At 41.2% G+C, this 25,537-nt stretch overlaps 1 protein-coding gene across 1 annotated transcript in view; it reads right to left on the bottom strand.

Moving 5' to 3' along the window:
- The window catches only part of UNC5D (unc-5 netrin receptor D), a 443,483-nt gene that overhangs the window by 37,165 nt on the left and 380,781 nt on the right, over positions 1-25,537 (bottom strand). Inside the window, exons 12-15 of the mRNA XM_029950188.1 lie at positions 20,730-20,898; positions 18,842-19,069; positions 10,025-10,174; positions 3,426-3,590 (exon numbers count right to left, since the gene is read on the bottom strand). Coding sequence (XP_029806048.1) covers positions 3,426-3,590; positions 10,025-10,174; positions 18,842-19,069; positions 20,730-20,898 — 712 coding nt within the window. The remainder of the gene's footprint in view (positions 1-3,425; positions 3,591-10,024; positions 10,175-18,841; positions 19,070-20,729; positions 20,899-25,537) is intronic.

Genomic DNA, 25,537 nt, shown 5'->3' with positions numbered 1-25,537 from the left:
TTTAGACTGGTAATATCACTGCTTTTACAGACTCATCAGTTGGTGATCTTCGTTAGGTAATGCGGCGAGTTTACATTTAAAAAAAATCAACCTGTTTCTACAGATTGACACAATGATGGGCACTCTAAAGAACAGAAAAAAATATATTACCTTGCTTACCTTGCTCACTGAAGTAATTTTTAAGTCTGAGAATGGCATGAATGGTTATAGTTATTTGGAATGCCATTTACATGTGAGGCAAGAAGGAATGTGATGGATTTGAGGCTGAACATTAAGAACCACAGGCCTTCAAAGAGGATAATCATTGCGTTGATTTAGATATTTAAAATAAATCCTTTATAGATAATGATATACATATATATGTATCGTTTTTACCTCTCATGGTTCTATTGTTAAATTCATGAAACAGATACTAGGACAATTCATTAAAGTTAGGAAGGAGGTGAGGGCTCTGAGCTCAAATTTTCAAAGATTTTTTTTTAGAAGGGGATGAAAGGCCAATAATTAAAAAAAATTCAGGCATCTTTTGAAAGCTTCAAAATGTTTATTTCCTTATTATTGGTAATTTGTTATTATCTTTAGTCAACGGAATCTTAGTTACTAGTTTATTTAAAGCACCTGATTACTAGCTTATCAAAAGCACCTAGAGCCTAGAGGCTATAAAATATGATGCACTTTAATAACTGCTCTCTTACTCCCACCTCAACTGAATGATAGAGGGTCATGTCTAGAATGTATCTTGTCTCCTCCCCAGGTAATCCCAATTTGGCAGCACTTTATGTATCTTCGCCTTTTCTGGAACCATCTACCACAAAAATCAAAGACATTTTTAGGGAGAAGGGGATGCTTTGTATTCACCTGGATCTATCACCAGATGTATGCTTCTGCCAGGAGGGAAACAGGCCTGGGGTTGGATCATGGAGAGGATCATGAGTGATCGTCTGCTTGAGACCTACTTTGCAGGTGGACGGACATGTGAGAAATCTATTCTATTCTTGAAGACCTATAGAATGAACAGCCCACGCCGTTGAGGAAAGAACTTCCCAATTTCTACCTACCTGAATACTGAAAGACAAAATTTTTGATGCTGTCATTTTTGTCACTAGTGCGTAAGGCTACTAAAGCAAAGGCTTCCATTATGGACAAGGCCCACACTCAGGACCACTAAATTAGGTTTCCTTGACTGAGATCCTGAAGTAGTCTAGAATGGAAATCAGACTTTGACTTCGAAGTCCCATTTCTCAGTTGGGAACTCTGGCTCCTCATCATTTGTTTTATCATCTTGGACAAGAAGGTTGACCTCTCTGAGAATGTCACATCATGGCAAATTGTGATAGGATAGTACTTAATCCACACAGAGTTAGTGGCTATATGTGAAAGCACATGAAATGGTACTGAAATATAGTGGCTTTCAAAAGTTCTTAATTTTCTGCTGACACAGAAACTAACAGATCTGCCTAAGAACTGTGGTTTATTCCAAAGAGATGGGGATGTGCTGGGCCAAATGCAAGTAGTAACCCTTGAAGCGATTAATAATGTGATCCTTCCGGGATCAAAACGGTTAATAAAGCTTCTGAAAAAGACAGTAGACTCCACATTGGAGCCCAACGGTGATTTAATATTACTCTGATGCTGGCCTCTTAATTATCAAGAGATACCACGATGTTGTCTTTTTCAAAGCATTTCAAAGTGATTGTAAGCTTGTGATACATTTGACAAGGAAATAGAGGGTAAAGGGTAAGATTGTGTTTATTAGCTCATTTTCCTTCCAAAAATTTGTTTAAGCAAGGAGCAGAGGTACCAGGTGTATGGACCTTATCACGTTCCTTTTACATAGATTTCCTGTAATAGCAGAAGTTGGTTTGTAATATCAAGAGTGCCTTAAAGAATAAAAGCCCCTTAAACATGGAATTGTTTCATCTGTGAACAGATATTTAGGGAAATTTGGATCGAAGGCATCTTTATATCCTGCCTTTTCACACTTGCTTCTGAACCAAGAAGGAAAATTTGCCTGGGCTTTCATTTTGTGTTCATTTTAAAACTTTCCTATAATTTTTCATTTTATTTTGAAATGTATTGTGTTCAATATGCCACCACTATTCAAGAAAGAGACTAAAAATATCCAACCCTACCTTCTGGATCTACCTTTCCCATCAAAACTACTTTACTGCATAATGCTAATTGGCAATAATGAATGCAAATACTATACAAACATGTCAGTTAAGACAGCTATCAATTTTGAGGTGCAATCCTTTGGAAAGCCATCCGCTCTTCAGAAAACCTATTTGGGGAATTAGCAATACTCATCTTGCATAAACAATGAATTGAGATGAGAATGGAGAGAAATGATGATGCTGTACGGCTACAGGTTTTCAGAGAAAAAAAATGAAATTGAGTTGTATGTATATAAAATTTATTATGTCTTCCACCAAACCCGAATGAATAAATATATATTATTTATATATTGATACATAAAAATGTATGTGTGTCTGTATACACACATGCATATATACATATTCTACTGGTGAACAATAAAACATGTTTTTCTTCACTAGCCAGGGATTATCTTAGAGTTGCTCAAAAAAAGCATCCCCCATCTCCCTTGATTCTACCTCTTAGCTACTCTCTCCTTCTCCCTTCAAATAACCATCCAGGGAGGAATGCCATTGTCTACTCTATAAGCCCAAATCTACAATGAAGCCATTTGGTGATTTAGGTAGCTCAGAGCCATGGCAGAAATCAGGTGTCTTTGTGCAAAAACTCCCAACTGAATTCACCTCTGACTCCCATTCTAATTCTGCCCTTCAAGAGTGACATTACCTTGGACAACACCCTTTCCCTCCCTGCATTTCCATTTCCTTACTTTGTAGAATGAAACTTATATCTCCTCTGTCATATGTTATTGCATCGATGAATCTAGATTTAATGGAAATGGGGCTCTGTAAAAACCTGAATCTGGAGGGTATGGGGAACTGTAAGGCAGTAGGGAACCAATTCCCTGAGGATGACTTCTGGAAAACGAGTGGGAGCCAGCAGAAAAACCGCCTGGTGGTGGTGACCTTGTGCATTTTCATGGTATTTGTCTCAAATGAACCATCAGCCAATGATGAATTGTCAGGTGATATTCCAAGCCTGCACTGGACTAGTAGATTGTGGTTTTGTATATAAAAAGCCCTGTACCAATTCTTTCCCCCAAAATGTCTCCACATAGCCATAGCTCTGATGCATTGAGTTGTTTTGCCCATTGAGGAGCTAAATTCACCCCTGAGCCTGAGAAAAAATATTTGCCCTCATCACGAATGAGGATTAAGAGTGAGCGCATTTTGAATCTCTTTTAAAACCTGTGTGGCATGAATGAAATAGGTACGTTAATCTTACTGTCCTTTAGAAATGGCGTCAAGTGGTCCTGCGGACCAAGGACTCACCTCTAGGATTGATGTTTGCACTTGGAGGATCTGTTCATGGCCTTTGAGCTGCCGGATGCAGATCTTGCAGGACAGCTGGGTGGTGGTGGGCGTGTAGCGCTCCAGGGAGAAGGCACAGTGCAGGGGCTGCCGGTTACTGCACCACACGCGGGAGAATGGGACCTCCTGCAGGGAAATGGGGGAAAGAAGAGGAGTGTGGTGTGCAGAGCCCGGCTGAGATGGGTAGCGAATAGGAGAGACTTAATAGCGATAATTATGAGGATGATGACAGTGATTGCAGCAGAGATAATTGCCTAAGCGACTTCGGTGGAATTGTTGTAGAAATAATGTTCCAGCATATGCCAAGCAGCACAAAAAGTAATTAATGTCAATTCCAATTGATAACATTTGAATTCCAAAACCACAGCGCAAGCACTCAGATTTCATTTGGCGACACACACAATGAGAATATGATCAAAAATTAATCATCATGTTTTTCCACTAAAAAAAAAATACTCTTTAGAAGATTCCAGTAGTCCATCCTTCTCCCCAAGCCTGGAGTAGGATGCTAGCTTTTAACTTTAATGAAAATTATACCCAAGAATGGATCAACCAGAACTTACCCCAACACCACAAACTCACATAACTGTATAAACAGAACACGATATCACTAATGCATCCAGCAAAAAAAAAATCATACCTAATGCCAATCACATACACACACACACACACACACACACACACACACACACACATCCCAGAGAGAGACACAAACACACAAGGCTGCCCAGAGCAGTCTTGTTTGCCAACTCCTCATTCACTCAATTCAACTGTCAACAATTAAGTGTATAGTGCCTGCTAACGACCAGACGCTTTACAAGATAAACAGTAAGAAACAGTAAGAAACGAGGTTCATTCTCTCCTGTCATGGGACTTACAGATAACTGACTGTGGCAAAAGCAATTTTTACTAAATGAGGGGGAAAATAATAAAACCTATATACATCACCCTTTCCTCCCCTTACTTGCCAGTGCTTGCAACTGATTACCCTGTGCTGAGGTACACAGCTTTACAATAAAGTGAAGTAGAGGTAGAAGTCAGTCATTGATATTTTTTCATCTAAAAAGTCTCTTGGCAATGAGCACAGAGCCCCAGCCTCTGATAACGTTCATCTTCACCTTTTTCCTTTTCTCATCTCATTAAGGTGCTCTTTTTTTTTAATCTATTGCTAGAAATATAATTTTCTCCAATATTGACACTGACAGGTGGCAAAAGATGTCTCAAATTTGGATGTTTGATACTCTTTAGTGTGACTGGTGATGAAGCCATCATGGGTTTTAAGACCAGGGGCCATGATTAAAATTCAATTTGCTCACTTCAAGGAACTAGGAGTTACCTAGTTCTTCATGGTTTGCACATGGTTTCCTAATTTTCTCTGCTGGAAGTCCCACAGATCTGGATTTGGGATGCCTTCTGGGGGGACCAGCAAGGAGGGATGGGTTCTGATTTTTGCCCACTTGAAGAGAGAAGCTCTCACTTGAGGGAGTCTGCGAGAAGGGAGTCAAACACTAACCCCTACCACACATCCCAGCAAGAAGTATAAGGGCTTTGTGGTTTTGTTTCCTTTGTTCTTCATCCAGAACTAAGGGAAAGGCAGTGGGGTTTTGTCTCAAGAAGCAGAGATGAGGACTGAGAGAAGATCCAGCGGGTGAGGCCCCCCAGCAATCTTTGGAGGAAGTCATTTTACCAACAGCACTCGAAAATGATTTTTGACCTGCACCAAATCCCACACTAGATAAAAGAAATAATATGTGTTTACAAATTTGACCATTTCTTCTTGTTGTCCAACCCAACTCTTTTCACGCTTCTCCTCCTAAGGCTTCTTCCATTTTGTAACCTGTGGGACAACCCTTATTTTGTATCTCAGCCTCCAACACTTCTCTCTCTGCTTACTAAACTCTTCAGGGTCCTATCTGCTCACAGATGCCCACTGTCACCTCCCTGTGGATAACTCCCAATAGCTATGTGTCTGGAATTTATCTCATTATTATCAATCACTGACATTATACCCTTCGTCACTAGAAATCATTTTATTTGGCCTTTACTATCTCTGAGAACTCTACCTTTTCAAAACTGATTATCACCATTCACTGTCCTTCTCCCATTTTCGTATCTCCATTAATGATCCTCTTCTCACCTCATTAGAGCTAACTGTAGTGACCTACTCCCCAGTATCCTGCCTTCAGTCTCTGCAATGCTGAGCTAATGAGGGGGTTAGGGCCTGACGGAAGACGGAAACAGGAAGCAGCTGATTGGTGTTCTTCAGGAAATAGCATCCCAGTATCTCTTTTACTTCTAATCATGAGTGGGGGGGGGGCGCTGATGTTACCAGATCACATGGGAACTCTGCTTTCATTACAAGAATCCTTTGCATGGGGACCCAATATGGCCCCTTGATGCCTGCCATATTAAATAGTCTCAAGGGTGTCCATTTACGGTCCCATTTCATTTAAATGGCCCTCAAATGGACTCTCCTTTAAACCAGCATGTTTTTTATAGAGTTACTCTGCACCATCCCCTTTCATGAAAGAAAATATAACGTAGGACTCTGTGGTTAATAGGTGCTTTTGCCTAATTAAGAAAACTAAGAAGATTTTTGGCTTTTTAAACTGAAATTTGAGTAGTTACAGCATAGAAGAAGTTCTTGGGCTTCAGGGCCAGTCAGAGCTGAATTCAAGGTCTTAAATTGCCCTCTATTTTCTGCAAGGATTTGAATACTTGATAATTCTTACTTTCCTAAACCACAACAACAGCACTGACCATTTATTTTTGAAAAGTGTCCTCTCTGGTATCGTTTGCTACATTCCTTATATTTTCTCCAGGAAACACTGTGAGAAAGGTAAGAAAATAATGCCCACTTGCAGAGAGTATAATAACGCTTCTTTCCTCGCACAGAGACATGAGAATCAGCACAACAAGGTCCTCTTTTCTCTTTGTGTTCCACTGCACATAATCAAAACATTTGAAAAATCTGATTTTAAGACTGTATCAAAAGAATTATATATATATTGGCTTGAGTAGCAACTGCCAATAGTGCTCGATGGAACATCAAAGTAATAGAATTAGAAGCACTGAAATTAGTGTGTTTTCAGGGCCATCATCTTTGCTTTTATTTATTAAAAAAAACAACTATCAAGATGCTAACTGAGCTAAGAGGAATGTTGTCACAAGTAATACGGGAGGACCAAGTGTAGCAAAGTTATGGGTGTTTAAAGAATTCCAGAAATGTTTTCATTTTGATTCCCATTATAATTAGGTTCCTAGCAGATGGAGAGAATGTAAATCACATCCTAGCAAAAGACAGACACTGGGTTCCCCAAGACAAAAAGCATGCTGAAGAGACAGCTGCTTTTATCCTGGGGAAGTGAAAGCCTGACTTTGTGTTTTGTAGGATTAAAAAAAATAATATTATATACTGTTTATTGCAGCTTCTCTATCCTACAATCGGCAAGAAATAGTGGAACGCATGATTAAGTAGTGCCCAGATCCTGGTAACTGATTGAGAGCAGAGTTATTGACCTCCTGGGCGAGATTTGTTAAATCTGTGGAGGGGACATTAGCATTATCTCTCACTGTGGTCATGTCTTAAAGACTGAGAAGAAGAGAAGGAATGCTTGTATTTTTGTGGGAGGGAGCCTAGCATTGTGGGCATCATCTTTTCTTTGGATCAAGGTCAAAGGGTGCCACTGTAACCAGCTCTCCTAAGAACTCACAGACCTTCCCAGAGCCCACCCATCAACTGGTCTCATGGGCAATAAGGGTTGTAGTGCAGCGTTTGGTTCACTGTAATCCTTCAGAACCTAACCCAACACGATTTCAAAGCCAGTTGGTCTGTCTATACACAGGGTCTCCTTGCGCAGCTCAGGGTCCAATCTCAATTCACATCATTCTTTTTTTTTTTTAATTTTTATATGTTTGTTTATTTTTGAGAGACAGAGTGTGCACAGGGGAGGGGCAGAGAGGGGAGAAGACACAGAATAGGAAGCAGGCTCCAGGCTCGGAGCTGTCAGCACAGAGCCTGATGTGGGTCTCAAGCTCACTAACTGTGAAATCATGACCTGAGCCAAAGTTGGACGCTTAACTAACTGAGCTACCCAGGTGCCCCAATTCATACCAGTCTAAAAACATTTCTCATGCAGTTGATTGATGTCTGATAGGGCAAATATTCTTGTCAGTGGGTATCTCCCAGGCCTGAAAATTCTTGGTAAACTCTACCTTTCCCAGAAGAAGAAAGTAAGGTTTCTTAGGAGAGGAGGCTTTGAGTACCAACTGGAATATGTCACTTCTCCGATTCCTGACTTGAAGTTAGAGAAAGGGGGAGAAGAAGCCCAGAGGTCTTCCATGCGCTGAGTTGGAAGATGACAGAAGATGACAGGGAGATTTACCAGTTGAAGGAGAGACCTATAAATGATGTCAGGAAGAGTGAGATTTTCTGTCTCTGTAATAGCTCTTGGTTAGTTCCTATCCACTAAGCCCTAATGAAAAGCCATTCTCTATTATCCACGGCAAGTTTGTCAGTGCACATCATGTTCTACATGAGGTTTGAGCAGGATGAACACAAACCCTCCCCAAAGTGCTAACATCTGATGCCTGGAGCAGACACAGCATGACCATTAAGACCAACAGAATATGTATTCATGCAAGCTAGGGGATTTCAGTGACGGAGGGGGCAAGAAAATGGGTGGCTAGGGTGGTGGTGGGGGGGAGGAAGAATGGAGCAGAAAGTCATTTGTGGGTAGGTAAAATGAAGTGGAAATGAAAACTCAGTGGCAAATCTCCTGGTGCAGAGAAAATTAAATTATTTCTCAGCCTTCCAAGACTCTTGCAAATTATGCTCAATTACAAAAGGCAAATATTTATCCATGTTCACAATGTCCAGGCATTCCAATCCATCCTGGCGGGAAAGCGTGTTGGGTTTCCTTGTGAGCCAATGCCCTTTGGCTTTTGCTGGCCCTGTTGCATCCTCTGAGGTCCACAGGCTCTTAGCTCCTCATGCCTTTCCTGCTCTGGGCTCTCCTTGGCATCCCTGGTGTTGGAATTATTGGTTAAGTGCTGGTGCAAGATTATGGTTCTTTGATCCGAGTTTTCATCTCTAAACATTGAACTGGATAGTTACTTTGGACTGAGTGGCTTGCATTAGATCAACTGGAATATTGCCTTTAAGCCTATAAAGATTAATACAGAGGAATTTACATGACTATCATGTTACAGGACTTGTAACATTGTCCTGAAGTTCAATTTGAACTGGAAGCTTGGAATATGGCTTTCCCAGACACATAGACACATACGTCTTAGAACATCATAAACAATATAAATCATTCATAAAAAACCTATTGCCAGAGGGACATTCACTGAATGTGCCCAAAAAGTTGTTTGGGCGCCATGAAAGATGTTCTTGTTGCTCCGAATGCCCTAAAAGAGGACACAGAGGGGCAATCCCCCAGGTAACAATAAGTCTGTGAAGTAAACAGCAAAATACAGCCTTGTCCAATTTGAAAACTGGATTTTCAAAGGCAAGAGGGTTGGTGGTTCAACTTTTTTCTAGCTCTCTTGGCTCTGCCAAGGTTTTTCTGTCTGTGATTTGACTTGTTCCCATTCTGACAAGCTGGTTTACCTTGTGCAAGTTTCTTCTTTTCTTTTTTTAATGAATGCTGCATGGATGGAAAGGTTAAAACCCTGCAGGGTTCTGCAGGCTGTGCTGATGGACACAACAAAGATGTCTGAAGGCCTCCTGTGATTCTAGATCAATACGAGTCAACCAGAAGCTTTTCCAAAGTTAAGGACATGTCCTGTCACCTGAAGCACAGATGACTAGGGCTTAAGAAACTATTGTAGACCACCCTGCTGCTTATGATGATGGTACTCATTATGGGGAATTTCTAGAGAAATCGGTGGCAGGGTGCCACGGGGATAAGAGATCTTTCTCTGCAAAGCAATTACTCAAATTCCCTAAAAGTCACCCAGGAACACTCTAAGTCATTTTGGAATGTTTTAAACTTCTCTTATACAGGGATTCTTGAACAATAATATAGAAATATCTTTATATATTTGTAAAAGGATTCTAAGAGGCATTATTCTTTCTTTGCCTCTCAGTTCATAATTTCTTCTTCCCACCTTGCCCAACGTACATGGCAGCAAGTGCTTCCTATATTCAGGACAAAATCTCTTGTTCCTACCTGGCCAGCCAGGACTCCCTACATTCCCAGCTGTCACCCTTAGAAGGACTGACATCCAGATCATTCATTGCTGACTGGGATTAAAACCATGTCTCGCAATGAACTGGTTTTCATCAAAACAAACCAACCGCCCTTAGGTGGGAGAAATTTCCCATTACCTGATATCATGCACTTTTTTCTCCCACCTGTTAGAAACCCGTGAGTTTATGACAATGTGATTAATTCCTTGTGTGTAGCCCAAACTGCTGCATTTCTGTGACAGTTTTGAGATTAAATCCCTACTTTTAAAGGAGGAGGTTAGTCAAGAGGACCGTCACCAGGGTTTGTGATGTGCTTGCAGGTTAAAGCAAAGCCATTTCTGTTAGCAGCCCATCTGGCCCGTACCTGGCATGCAGTGAAGGGTTTAATCCTCCAGAGGAACGGGGGGATGTCAAGGACAGAGATCTGAAGACTAAAAGTATTCCCTTTGAAATGCAGCAACTTTGGTTCTTCCAGTAGCTGTCCACCTTGATGCCTTTCATCTGAAACCACTTCCTATAGGGTAGGAAAGAGAAAAGAGGCACAACAGTGAAGTATTCAATTTCTGCCACATTTCTTTCCATAGGTAGGCATGCTCACTCCCAGGTGTCTCCCAGAAATAGACAGCATGAAAGACACACACTTCTTGTATACCCCTCTAGCCTTGCAAGGTCAGGACTAAGGATGAAAAGCTGCTGACTCAGAAGGATCTGGGTAGGAAAAAACAGTTGCTCTTCATTATTTGTGTTGCTTAGGCTTCTAAACAGGCCATTCCTTTCTTTAAAACTCGACCTCCCCCACCCCAAGCAAACAGTTATACCGTAGAGTTTCTACGGTTGTGTGAATTTCATCTGCCAAGACTATAATCAAGGGTTGGATTCACATTTCCCACCGACAGTAAGAGCAGTGTCCCACCCGCGCTGTCATGTTTGTCACTAACACAGGCATTATGTAATGCTTATTCTTCGGTTCAGAATAGATGTTACAGGACGCATGTATCATATATATTTGTAGTAATGTTCATAAAAGTTAGGCCAAAAGGCCAAGAGAAAGTAAGCTCTTTATCAAGTTCGTCTTAGCTCAGAAAAAAAAGAAATGCGGTTCTAGAAGATAAACACTCCTGTATCTTTTGCTGAGAAATCTTTATAATTATATTTAATACAAACACCATTCACTACATTCTATTGAGCAAAACAATTAATTCATTCTGAATCTGTGGTGTTTAGAATCACACTAGAGATGACAAGCCAAATCAAACAATAGACACCAATTCTGTAAACAGCTAAACTACAACTGGGGTGAGGCTGGTAGTGTTACTGGAGATAAGAGAGCTCCCTAAATCTATTTCTTAAAATCACCATTAATGGACTTATAAATTCCCTTGCAGAGTTACCATAAATAAGAAAACTGAGATCCTTTAATTATGTCCTATAATCTTCCCAGATCCTAAAAAAGATTGTGAGAAGTCAGGTAAATAGGCTTGTAAATACAATAAAACTTAAAACTTACATTTCAATTAACAGGGAGTAAAAGCAGCTACAAAGGTTATCTCTTCTGACTCTTGTCTATATACAGAAGAACAGTAATGAAAACCTTTCTTAGCAAGACGCAGCCTTCCAGTTTTTATCCATCACGTACATGTAACTGTTAATCGATTGCTAGTATCTTTTCTCAGGACTAAATGATTCAATTCCAAGGTCATTGTCTCCATTGCTTTATTTTAGCAAGAGGGGTGTTTCTTGGGGGCTCTTAAGCCGGCACTGAACTCTCTGTGATGTTGGAAATATTCTGTATCTGTGCTGCTCAATGTGGTAGCCACTGGCCACAGTGGCTCTTAAGCACTTGAGATACGGCTACAGCCAGTAAGGAATGACATTTTTTATTTAAATCAAGTTAAATTTAAATATTCACATGTGGTTAGTTGTTACTGTACTGAACAGAGCAGTGCTAGGTTAATTCCTTACATTGTGGGTCTAGGAGTTGGGCATGACAACATGGTGGCCGGCATCTATTGGGGGGTTGAAAAAGTGGACGGAACATGGCAGGGTGGGGAGGAGAGGGAATCCATTCCAAATGCTTACTTGAGGCCTTTTACAGATGCTGGTCATCGGTTCCTTGTTGAGATTTAATGAGTGTCCAGTGGAGAGCTATGCTTGATGGGGACTCTACAGAAATAAAACTGTGTCTGCCACCAGTTGGCTCACAGTCTAGTGAGACAGAACAGCAGGCAGATGATTATGATATAGTATGTGCATATTACAAATACAGGTAGACCGCGGAGGCTAAGGGAAGGCAGAGGGGGATAGCCTAACCAGATGGGAGGAGAGGCCAGGAAATCAACATAAGGGAAAGTAACAGATGAGGTGGTATCTGAGCTGAGCCTTGAAGTAAGTACAGGGCTAGCCTCAGGAAAAGGAACGGGTGCACACGGTGAGCGGTGAGCGGGGTATACACAGAAGGACGCAGATGAGGCAGGCGGGGTTAGGTTTGGCTCGAAAGTGAGTGGCTAGAGATGATGAAAACGTAGGGCAGTGACCAAATCATGAATTCTCACTTGCTGGGCTAAGGGCTTTGTATTTTATGTTAGAGCACGGATGCTCAGATGTTAAGGTGTATAAGAAGGTTCTGGACACTACATATACTATGAAGAGTATGAATCTTGTAAACTGAACACGGAAGCACAGGATTCTAACTACATTTCCATGTGGTCTTGGGCAACTTGCTTATTTTCTTTAGGCCTCTATTCCTTAGCTGGGCTTATTCAGGGGCAAGCAAAATAGCGTGTGGCTGTATGTTAACCTCTGTTTCACAAATTCTAGTGTGAGATTAGAAACCAGCACAAATAAGAAGTGTGCTTATTAAAACCACATTAAAGCCACAGAGTAACAACAGGGTGGAATCTTCAAAGTATACTTGATTAGGATCTCTAAATCCCCTTTCCTTTAAAAATCTAACTTGCCTGAATGTACAGAGAAGTAAACTGAGGTCAGAAGATGAAGGGCCTTGTGCAAGGTCACACATTCCTTAGTGGAAAGCGAGCTATTTTAACATTTAGAAACTACACAGCATCATCACAGTAGAAGAGAACTTCAGTTTTAAGTCACCATATACCTTATTTACAGATGAAAATATGGAAGGGCGCCTGAGTGGCTCAGTTAAGCATCTGACTTCAGCTCAGGTCATGATCTTATCATTTGTGGGTGTGCGCCCCACATTAGGCTCTGTGCTGGCATTTCAGAGCCCGGAGTCTGCTTCGGATTCTGTGTTTCCCTCTATATCTGCCCCTCCCCTGCTCATGCTCATGCTCTCTCTCTCAAAAATAAACATTAAAAAAACTTAAGGAAATATGGAGCCCACTCCCAGTCCCAAAGAAAGTCACCTTCCTAAAGTTATAGGGTTAGTGACAGAACTAAGACTATAACAGGGTAACTTGACTATGGTCCAGTATTTTCCCTACATTTCCCTGCCTTTTTTAATACTACGCTCAATTTTTTTTTAGAGTCATGTGAAAGTCAGACTGTTATTAACCACACCCCATAAATAATTTTTCACTGGTGTAAGATATATTTAAAAATGACATAAGTCCATCTGTATTTGCCCTACTCTTCTATATACTGTCTAAGCATTCCCTGAAATGCAGAAGGGAGAACGTTAGAAATTTAATAGATGTCTATTTATAATTACACAGAGGAAAAGGGTGCCTTTTAAACATTTCTGCTTTGGGGCCCCCAATTTAAATACAACCATGATTTATTTGTGTGTGTGTGTGTGTGTGTGTGTGTGTGTGTGTGTGTGTTTAGTTTGGTTTAATCCTCACACATTGAACCAACTATCTACAATTAACGATTTTGCACAAAATAATAAGCAATTGTAGTTATTCTGTAACAAAACAAGCAATTATTAAAACGAAGAAGCTCACTAATGAACTAATCATTGTATTTATCTATTTGTCAAGGCACAACTGGCTTCAGAGTTAAAGAAACAAACTCCTGAGGTCACGTTTTTAAAACACTCCCCAAATAGATTAAATTATACTTAGCACAGAGTTCCCAGTTTGGCCCGCAACCTACCATAGTCCCCTCAGGGCTGGGCCTTGACTTCTGTATTTTTAAAGATGATTCTGATGCCCAGATGAGTTTGAGAGTCAGTGATACAAACAGGTCTGCTGAGCCGACTGGGAGTCACCCGGGGAGGCGTGATCCTCGTTTGAGTTTTTCTATCTGCTTCCTATATGGCAAGGACCTTATGGTAAATCTCTGGTTCTGTTATTAAATTGATACCTGCATTAATTAAACTAGAAAATAGGTTCTGGCCAGTTTTGTGGCTATAAAGTATACCCAAAGGCTATTGTTGGTCGTGGTTCTAGTCTGTCTCCCTCCTCATTTCACACTGGGGGCTGCTAGTCACCCAGTTCCCAGAGCTGTGGCCAAGAGAAACCTGGGCTTTGTGCCTCAGTGAGCGCTTTATGTTGATTTAATGAGACAGGCAGCAATATTCAGGTGCACTTCAGGGATACTAAAACAGGCAGGCTGAATTTACATATTTATGAGACAAAACTGTTTGAACTTCAGCATGTGCGCGCGCACACACACACATAAAGAAATTGTGTCGCTGTGGTGTTTGCCTTTAAATGCTTTACATGAACAATATTTCCCAAGGTTGCATTATTGATAAACACAAGAACTACATTTGGAGGAAATCCTTTGAAATTAGATTCTAAATCCACATTAATGCCAAGTAAGTAATGAGTACAGAGAGGTACTGAATAGGAGGGCTGGGAGCAGTGGAGAAGAAAACTAGTCGTTTTTCCTTTTTTCTAAGACGGGGCAAGTGCTTAATTCCTTGCTTTCCCTATGTCGAGGTTTGTTTGAACTGTGTGTGTGTGGGTGTGTGTGGGTGTGTGTGCATGCGTGCGTGCACATGTGTGTGGTGGGGGAGAGGGAAAGAAATAAAACACAATAACAAAGACCTAAGTCTTAAAATGTTGCTGCTTTGCAAATATGCCATCATTCTTCAACCTTTGGTTTGAGAGGGGGCGATGTCAAACACACACACACACACACACATAAAAATATGGCAGCTCTAATCATCATAAAAACACAGGAGGAGGAAAGACAGAAGTCATTGGGTGTTCTCTTACTCTTCTCTCGCATTCGGGCAGGTTTTTATTAAACACACACACACACACACACACACACACACACACACACAGCAGAAACATATCTGAGCCAATTTAACTTCCCAGGGATAGCTGTAGATGTATGTATCAGAACAAATCTTCAAAAACCTGAAACTAAATTATGTCTGACTGAGGTGTATGAAGTACTTTGTTTTTGTCATTCAGAGAAACTGGTACTATTATTCAAATGACATATCCCAGGGGTAAAGGAGAAGCCAGCATAGCAGGCTGGCAGGAGGTATAGGGGACATGGGCATGCCTGGAAAGGGACAGTGTGTCTGGGGACTGAAATCTTCCGAAGAAATACTGTTTGGTGGGACCATGATGCTGCCGGACCCTCACCTCGTTCTAAGAGGACAGAAGACTTGGGTCTAGAACCTTCCTTCCAAGGTTTCCAGTGAGGGGGGAAATTTTAAATATCTTATTGGACATAACTTCCCAGTGAGTTATGAATGAAAGGTGTCCCCAAGATCTTCAACCAGGCTTCTTGCTTGGTGAAGAGGACAGTCCTCGTTGGGCACCTACGTGTTCTTTCTATGAGATATGAAAGATCCGCTGAAATAAATACAGCAATGATTGCAGCCAACCTCCTATCTATTTCCAAATCACAACAAATACTTCTATCACAGTGATAATGGAGGCGAATTCTAGAATAGACAATTTTGGCAGAATTGCTTCTTGAAAAATGGCATATTACTTTTGATTAAGAAGTCAGGGTTCCATCAGAGTTACAGACCATGGGTCATCACTGTATATCATATATTCAGCTCACACCATACAAGTTGGGGAGCTAATATTAATATGTTAAGTCTGCTAGAGGTTCAAAAAGTGAACTGTTGCTAAGGCTTTCCTAAAGTGGAATGGTTTTAATGGGTTAGTGACTATAGAATTTTCCCCTATAATTAAATACCACATATGATGCCATGAAAAATGACACAGATGATCTCGGATATTAAGGCGCTTTAAATGAACCTGTGTAGAAGGTCTCAAACATGCTCACCTAGTAAGTAAAAATCCAGAAAGCCAGATGCTTTCAGAAACAGAAAACCCAGACACTAAGGCTGCAGAGTAAGTGACTGTGTCCCAGAAAGCTACACGTTATGTTTTAATCTTTCCATGGGCCAGGAAAGTTATTCAACCAAGGCTGACGCTCTCTCACAACCCCAGGGGGAAGCATGGCCTTTGCCGCTCATGACAGCTGTCACATACATCCTGTCAACAACAAGTACAACCAAACCCAACTTTAAAATCAGCTTTATTTGACATAATAGGAGAGAGAGAATCACTGGAGGTAAATAGATTATGACAAATGGGGTCAAAGGGATTTCTACTGGAAAACATTTCTCTAAAGCAAAATTAATGTGTTTTAAGCAGTATCTCTAAGTGATGACATAAAGATATTTGGATTCAATTTAGAGGGAGAATGCCATTTTCCCTAGCACTGACGAAGAAGCTGTATATTACCCACAGGAAAGGATAGCGGTTCGAAGAGCTGTGTTTAGGGCCTCATTTTCGTGACTTCCTCTGCAGTTCATAGTCATCTGTGAAGAGTTGAGCTGTTGTAGAATCTGGTAGCAATCACCAGGAATGAAAATAGATGATCTGAAAGTCACTTAGTTTTTCTTCAGGCAAATGTCTAACTCACTGGTATATAATATACATGAGCATTAGTCAAAGCGAGACCAACCTGGTTATGAGGGCTGACTTCCCAGGCAGTTGTGTTGAATGGGTCCTCGCAGGGACACTGGTCGGCAGTGGGTTACCCCATGAGCCTGGGGGCTGGAACTCCTCCAAGGCACCCCATGTTCCCTCTAGTTGACTCTGCCTTCAAAATCCAGCTGAATTACTAAACATTAAACTTGAGTCATGTTGCATTTTACAACTATTCAGTGGTAGTAAGGATCTCAGTTCATTTTTTGTTTGTTTTGTATTTTGATAGAAAGAGAGAGTATGAGCAGGGGAGGAACAGAGAGAGAGAGAGAGAGAGAGAGAGAGAGAGAGAGAGAATCTCAAATAGGCTCCACTCCCAGTGCAGAGCTTGATATGGGGCTTGATCTCATGAACCAGGAGATCATGAACTGAGGTGAAATCAAGAGTGGAATGCTTAACTGACTGAGCCACCCAGGTGCCCTGCATTCTCTCTCTCTCTATCTTTTTTTTTTTTTTTTAATTTTTAATGTTTGTTTGTTTGAGAGAGAAAGCCACGGAGGGGCAGAGAGAGAAGGAGAGAGAATCCTGAGCAGGTTCTAAGCTGTCAGTGCAGAGCTCAATGCGAAGCTCAAACCATGAACTGGGAGATCATCACCTGAGCGGAAACCAAGAGTTGGATGCTTAAGTGACTGAGCCACCAGATGCCTCTCATTCTTTGTTTTTGATTGCCAAACATTTGTCATGTATTTAACTTGGAAAAATGCTCTTATCAGAGGTGGCAAAAGCAGATGAAGAGTATCAAATATCTATCATAGGATGAGATTTAACTACTTCCATGAAGTTCTTTCCTCTACAAAATGGCACCCCTCTGAAAAAAAAGGCCCTTTTATGAGCATCCATAGATTAAGGGTGCCTTTAAAAATTTTTTTTAACGTTTATTTATTTTTGCGTGTGAGAGAGAGAGCACACACAAGCAGGGGTGAGAGAAAGGGAGACACAGAATTTGAAGCAGGCTCCAGGCTCCAGGCTCCAAGCTGTCAGCACAGAGCCTGATGTAGGGCTTGAGCTCACAAAATGCAAGATCATGACCTGAGCTGAAGTCAGGCGCTTAACCAACTGAGCCACCTAGATGCCCCTAAGCGTGCCTTTCAAAATGACCTGTGCTGCTTAAGAGATAGGGAAGGTTCGGGAACACAGGCTGGCACTGCATCACCTTTACTGGCTTATGCTCAGGATTCAGGTCGCTGTAGCGCTTCTATTGGTAAACATGAGTTTTCCAGTTCAGTGTCTTAAAAGTTAGTTACTGTGGAAATGCTCTGCATAATGGACTTAATGATCCAGGACTGGAATAGCAGGGATCTGGGATGAGGTGTGTCAGGAGGCTTAGGCTATTTATATACGGGCAAAGCTTACATAGGCGCTTCTGTGTTATCCTTGCTGCTATTAATAACCTCGCACTCTTCACCAGGAGCTAATTTCAAATGAATCTTACATGATTGAAAGTACCCAAAATGGAAGGGAACCTTGAACTATCTCTGCCCTAGTAGCCCTAATTATTAATAGACTATGTATCCGGGATATAATATGATTGCCTGCTGATAGGTATGATTTATAATCGTTGTTCCCTAACTGCAACTTGCAGCTGGTACAAGCAATTTTCTCACTGCCTTCCATACATCAAATAACTCTTGTTCCTGAGGCTCATGTGGTTCTACTTTCTTGACATGGTGGCTCTTCCTCTTTTGCTACTAAGTCACACCCGTTCATGAAGGTTCACATAGGGCTCTCAGAGATTGTTCTCCCATATCTGTGTTGCAGTTGGGTTTCTGTTTTCCTTTTTTTAAATCTTCATTTATTTTTGAGAGAGAGAGAGACAGCGAGCATGAGTCAGGAAGGGGCAGAGAGAGGAGACACAAAATCCTAAGCAGGCGCCGAGCTTAGAGCTGTCAGCACAGAGCCCACCGGAGGGCATGAACTCACGACCTCAAGACCATGACTGAGCCAGAGTGAGACGCAGAACTGACTGAGCCACCCATGCACCCTGGGATCTCAGTTTTCTGAATTCTGAGTACACTTCCTGTCCATTTATAATTCAGCACACAGTGTTCTCTATATGTGTTTATTTAACCCTTCTCTCTTCTTGAGTGCCAAGTACGCCATGTCCTGGGGGAACTCAGCACATTGTCAGATGTACAGTAACACAACTCTTACTTCAAGATTAGGTATTCCCAGCAAGCCAGTGCCGTGGCTTCATTATGCCGACCCTCAGCAACAGGATTCTCTGTTGATACTGATCTTTAGGAAACCGCATGCTTTCATGACACCAAAAGAAGAATTCTAGAGAAAAGGCTGACCTGAAATGCCCAAGGGGTATTGTCCACACAGTAGACTCTCAAATTGTAATCCAGAGAGTTACAGGACATGCAGCCAAAAACCGCCACCTTGAGTTGCTTCACGGCACAGTCTGTGATTGGTTCTCCAGTGAGGGCATATGTCCCAAAGCTGTCCAGGAGCACATGACACGCAAACGGGTCCAAAAGGCAGTAACAGGATGTGGATTCATCTTCCACTGACATCACTTCCTGTTGGGAAAAGGCATGTTAAATTCTCTCAGCTTGGAAAGAGCATGTGATTTAACAATGACTTTGCATGGACATACACAATTTTTTTCAGAATATTTTTACTGTCCTATTTTTCTGGATGTTAAAGCTCTTTTTCTATCAAAATACATTGTAACTGCTTATATTGGGAACTTAAGGAAGAGTTATATTAAGTTATATCGAAATTCTATAGGTTACAACAAACTTAATTTCCAGAGTTCTCCTTTTTTTTAGTAATTTGTTCAGTGCCGAATTTATGAAAATCTTTAACAGTGAAAAGCAAACTTTGCTTTGAAAAAGATCTATTTCTGAAAATCTCTTCCAATATCCTGAAGGTAATACTTCTTTTCTTTCAAGTATTTTATCCCCTTTGTACTGAATTCACTCATGAGGGACCATTAAAACCATTAAATAAATTGGTTTCAATAAGATGACTTAGAATATTTCCCCCTCCCTGATAAGAACTTTGGTGTGTGTGACTGGTTAGGTAGAGCATAAATCTAACACCACCTGGATGAAAAGCTTGTGAGGAAGTGTTCAACAGAAACACTAAAGTGGTAAAAATCAAGGCAAAGGAAAACATAATGGAAAAGAGAGCAAATCCTGGCCCCTTTATGAAGCCCATGGAACTTCATGCAGGGAAATGTGCCCTAAGTTGTCCTAGGACTGAGTAAATAGCAGAATGCATTTTCAACAAAGAGTACCAGCCAGTTTCAGAGATAGCTGGGCAGGGTAAATGTAATCCATTATAGCAACTGTGCATTTTCTTCTCTGAAAGAAATAAGATTTTCCTTTTACTCTTTTTGCTAGAAGCACCTCCTGGGAGGAAAGATCCCAAGGCTAGAGGGAGCAGGTCATTGTGTTCTAGCAAGATAACTCACATGCTTTCATGCAAACTGATTTCAGACAGACATAAAAGGAATCCCTATCGGACGGATAAATCAGAGGTTTCACTTAAAATAGTAATTCCACCTCAATCTCTGTCATGTCTGTCTCTCTCGTTGTTTCCCTTCTTCATATGCTTCCTCGTTTTCTTGTCTCTCTCTTCTGTTCCCTCCTTGTGCTGAATCTCTTTCAAATGTACTCGTACACAAAGGGAGACAGACACTCAATAATCTTCAATGCATTCATTAACTCAGCAAAATAGTTAGCCAACTACTGTGTTGCTGAACATTTTAACATGTTCCAATCCCTATAACGGTGAAATCAGATAGAAGTTTCTTTTATGAACACAACCTGTGTGTCCTGAGTCTCCTCTCTATCTCCACAGAGGCCACAGGGAAAGCCCGTTCAGACAGGGACATGGTTTGGGAGGAAGGACAGGAGTAAAGGTTTTATGGACCAAGGATGAGCACATAAGGGTAACATACCTGTATGAGTAAATACAGACAAGTGATGTATTCTAAAACCAAACAGAAAAGTCCCGGATCCTCTCTTGCTTCTCTTTTCCATTACCATGGAAAAGCATTAACCAGTACCTTGAGGATGTTGTAAAACAGAAACCACCTTGAGGATGTGTGGGAAACACAAGAAAATGCTTACAGACTTCACAGCAAACTCATGTTAAGAGAGGGTAAGGTTAAATCTATCTCATAGGTGATCACCAAATCCCGTGTTATAAAAAGGAAGAGTAGGGTCTTACCTCCCACTTGCCCTGCTGCGTCCTTTTCTTTAAATGGATGTTCCAATGCTCAGAACTGACGTCTGCACAGTGTGGTATGGTCAATGCAAAGGGCGTGGTGACAGTCATGTCCGGGGGGCCACAGGTGACTTCAGGACTCAGGAGCACCTCAGATCCATCCGACTGGAGGCTTTATGGTTGGAAAAGGGGATGAGAAGCAGTCAAGGAGGGGGCAGGTTTCAATGAAAATTTAGTTACAGTCGGGTTTTCTTCAGGTTCAGCAAAACCATTTCCCAGAATTCCCTCTTGCATGGTGCCATGTATGCCCAGGGCTGGTCTGGGCAATAGCCATTTGTCCTGAACTGCTCAAGCACATGGACTGAGATTAGCTTAGGTTTCAAATCTGGACAAAATGACTAGTGCTTCAGAAATATAGAGCAGAAGAGAAGAAAGCAAAGACCTGGCTGGTGTGTCACACACAGCTGCTGAATCCTTCTCATTGATAACGTTATCTATGACCAAAGCCGAGAGCTTTATAGAAACGATTCCTTTCTTCCAACATCACAATCTACAAATATTTTTAATGCTGGTGAGCGATAAAACAACTTATGGGATGAAGCAACTTTTCAAATACACCCAGACTGAGTATGTCACTTCTGCTTTTGAAACCCTTTGTTTTCTACAGATGCTCAAACACACGGGTAATATAGTGATAACACAGGAGACAGTTACAAATGTGCGCCATCAAATATATAAATGTGTATCTTTTGATTCTTTCCTATTTTAGTTCCAAAGTCAAAGTCATTTCACCCAAACCCAACGTTCAGATTTTTCTGTATGGTGAATTACTCACAGTGGGAATAGAGAGTCATGAAACAAGTAAAAGAAAGTGAAATTTAATTAGAGGGAAATGGTATCACCTCAATGAATGTTTCTTTCATCTCCTGTCTTTTGGTTTTAATCTCTGCCCCAAACAACGTGAAGAACCCAAAAGTCTGCTCATTCTTCCTCAACTGCTTATGTGTTTTTGAACAATTGAATTTTTTTTTTTGGCAGAGGGAGATCTGTATTTTTCACTTGTAAGAGAATACAGTGTTATAGAATATAGTCAAAGAAGCAACTTAGGACTCTCAGGTGACCAATGCCACACGAGAGCTAGGATTGGTATTATTACTGAAGTTTTCTCTTACCCGACCTAGAAAGAGCATTTAACTAGGTTATCCCTCATCAAAAAAGCAACCCCTTGAGCAAGATAAAGATGAAATTTAGCACTAAAAGATACCACCTTTTCCACAATCTTGTATAAACAGATAAAATTCTAGAAGTATATTTGACATGTTATTAATTTCTGAATTACTTTATTTGATACTGCTTGTTCTTTCTCAAAATAGGAATGGCCACCCCGTGGCTCATGATCCATATTGTACCACTGCAAAAGAAGTCCAGGCATTTAAGGGGGTGAGAATCTTCTATCCACTGTATCTAAAACAGACCTGAATGTGAAGAACAGCATCCCCCTCCTTCTCCAGAAAGCCCTGAAGATGAATTTAAAAAATTCAGTTTTCCACCTAGGCAACCATAGTCCAAAGTGGACCCTTCCTCCCATACAACCAGGGCTCTGAGTGCACTGACGATAGGTCTGCATTTACCTTTAAGCCGAGCAGGCAAGCGAGGCGGGTGGGGTTGGGAAATAGTGTATTAGCAAGAACAAATGCTCTCTGAACAGCCTAGAACAATATACTTGAGGTTTGGGGTGGGGGGAGGATGTAAAATTTCAGTGTGAGCTACAAGCCACACGAAGTGGCAGCCTGCATGTGGATGCCTGCCAGTGGCCATTAGAAAAGGTTAAGCGCTTTCTGTGTAATTGCTGCTTGCATTCATCACAGGCAGGAAAGGCAGGGGTGCTTACGAGTGACCGATGACAAGCTCTCCTAAAAGAACGATTTAATTGCTTTCAGAGAATCATCCCCCTTGTTGAACATATTGTTTAAACATATGGGAATTTGGGGAATTATTTAATGCCAAATGAACTGAAATCAGCTAATTAGATGAACTCTCACACTCATGAATAGCAAGGCTCCTTTCCGTAATAACTTAAACAGCATTAGGAATCAGAGGCGGAGCACAGCGAGTCTTTGGTGGACCTGGGAGCAGGAGCTTTGCATTAAATAGGCACTGGGCATTTCCACAAGTGCAAGGGAAGTAAATCAAGATTTATATCTAATCCTCCTACCGTGAAAATAGTGTCTGTGGGTGTTGGTCTCTGGCGAAGGAAGAAACCTTAAATCTCACCAGTTTTCTTCCCCGTGTTCAATAACCATGTGTCCCATTCTGCCATCTTCTACCTATGGCAATCAGGGGCGTTTACAAATATTAATTAAAGCTCTTCACACACCTGTGGAGGCAGGTGTTAACCGCATAAGGTCATAGAGAAGTCGTCAAAGTGACAAGCTGCAAAATAAACCCTCAATTTCTGACTCCATGTGGGATCCTGCTCTCTGTGACCAAATGCACTTCCCTTCCCTTTAACCACTAGTAGATTTCTGGTCCAATTGTTGGCTCTTAATGACATCCCAAGTAAAGATATGGGGAAAATGGAGTCCAAGTGTAGTCATGGATACAGACTTAGGACATTTGAGGACAGAGGTCTGTGGAGAGAAGCCTTTAACAGGGCCTGAGCAAAATAATCACAAGGACAGTATCAACGGCATTTCAGTTTTCCTATAGTACATATGACAAGGGAGTGTTCATGTTCTTCCAAGGAAAAAAACCAGCAACGTATTTTTCTGAAATTGCTGTGAGCTAATGATCATTGTGAATAACAGTAGTGACTTCAGGGCCATCATATGAACCACCATTGTGTATCACAGACTCTAGTGTAGATGGGAAAGTCTGGTTGTGTTTGACTTTTGCTATTTGTCTTTTTCCCTGTGTTTGATCCATCCATCATCCATCCACATACCCACCCACCACCCATCCACACATCAATCCACCCACCACCCATCCATCCATCCATCCACCCATCCATCCATCCATCCACCCATCCATCTATCCATACAACCATCCATCCACCCACCCACCCATCCATCCATACATACATATACCCATCCTTCCATCCCTCTGCCATGCATATTGATGAATACTTATGGATATAAAAAGATCAATAATTTGAGAGCTAGTACTGTGTAGCCAGGTGGCTTGTTGGGCAAGTGTATGGAAACAAGACCATGGGTTCAAATTTCTGCTTACACAGTGCAGCTGAGGGCTCTGGGGAAAACTGCCAGCTTTGCAGGGTGGATGCCCCCAACCACAAGGTACCCATGGTGGGAAAGGTGTTTCCAATGGCCACAAGAGCATTTTGCCCAGTAATCTGGTAAGACATAAAGACTCACATTGCTACTTTATTTAGTTCCAGAAAGGGAAACTATGAGAAGAGTAGTTGCAGGGTACATAAGTGAGTAAAAAAACGTGCTAAGTCCCACTTGTGTCCTCCCTTTGCTCTTCACAGCATTGGTCCTGGAGACCACATCCCTAGTGGCAGAAGGGAAAGCAGGTCTTTCTAAGCCTCACTTTCCTTATGTGCAAATAATACCCACTCTAAGATTGTTGAGAGTTTAAAAATGAAAAAAGGCATAAAAAATCACCTAATAAGTGCTCAGTGGGTGGAGGTTCTGCTTCTCCAGTCCTGAATGCCCACCTTTCCTGCCTCTTTAAGAGTCTCATTTTCACAGAAACTGTCTTTTTTGAGATGGCTAATTGAGTCAATAGATCGTCATTATAATGAGATGTGCTTTAACAAACATTTCATGGCCTTAGAGATGTGCACTGTTTAAGGGAATTTAAGGCACGTTGGCCATCCTTCCATCCTTACCTCCTATAGTCAGTCCTCAGCTTGGCAACTAGTGGAATCCCACTGAAAATGCCAACGTGTTCTCCCCTCCAGGATTCACTGCTGTTCTGTTGTTCTAGAGTGCTGGGGGCTGCCTGGAAATTTTCTTCTAGCCAGCGACAAGATCAGTTCCCTCATGCCCTTCAGGTCTTTGCTCAGTGATGCCTACTAGTGAGGCATTCTTTGGCCCATTCTCAACACCAAACCTGGGCTTCATTTGTCTCCACAACACTTACTATCCTGTAGGGCAATATACCATTTGCATATTTTATTTATTTTTGTCTTCCACAAGCAAGAATGTAAGCTCTATGAGGTCAGGGATTTTTTTTTCCATTTTCATCACTGACTATATGCCACTTATAAGCACTCAGAAATATTTCTTGAGAAGGACAGAGGAGCCAGCTTGAAGTGGTTCCTACTGGTCAAAAACCAGAGCATTTTGAGTATTAAACTAAATATTTGTAGTATAGGATTATAACCCATTGAATAACGTAACTCGAGATATATGGATGTGAATGAATAAAGGAAAATGGTCCTATGCAACAGAAAACCTGCTAACAAATATTGGAAATGATGTGGTAACCAACCATATTAATACTTGATTCAGTCAGGAATTATGAATGGGTGGTAATATATTTGGTGTTTTGAAAGTAATAAAGAACTCTTCATAGTGTTTGAAAGTGTCTTCTCACAAAGTATTTACAAGTATTTACAAAGGGTAAAATACTACTTTATAGCGCAGAACCGTGATGGACAGCACCTACCCTAAGTTATCAAAGTCACTATTGGCAATGGGATTGATGGACAGAGAACATATCTCCTGAAATGACACGGTGAAAAGAACTTAGCATCTATCTATTAGCATTCCTGCCAATAACATATAACCTGGGTCTAATCACAGGAAACTATCAATCAGACAAGCCCCAATTGAGAGACACTG

Source organism: Suricata suricatta, chromosome 1 (genome assembly GCF_006229205.1).
Source record: "Suricata suricatta isolate VVHF042 chromosome 1, meerkat_22Aug2017_6uvM2_HiC, whole genome shotgun sequence".
NCBI lineage: Eukaryota > Metazoa > Chordata > Mammalia > Carnivora > Herpestidae > Suricata > Suricata suricatta.
Note: the sequence above shows the minus strand (reverse complement) of the source record. Positions and strands in the feature narration are given on the sequence as shown.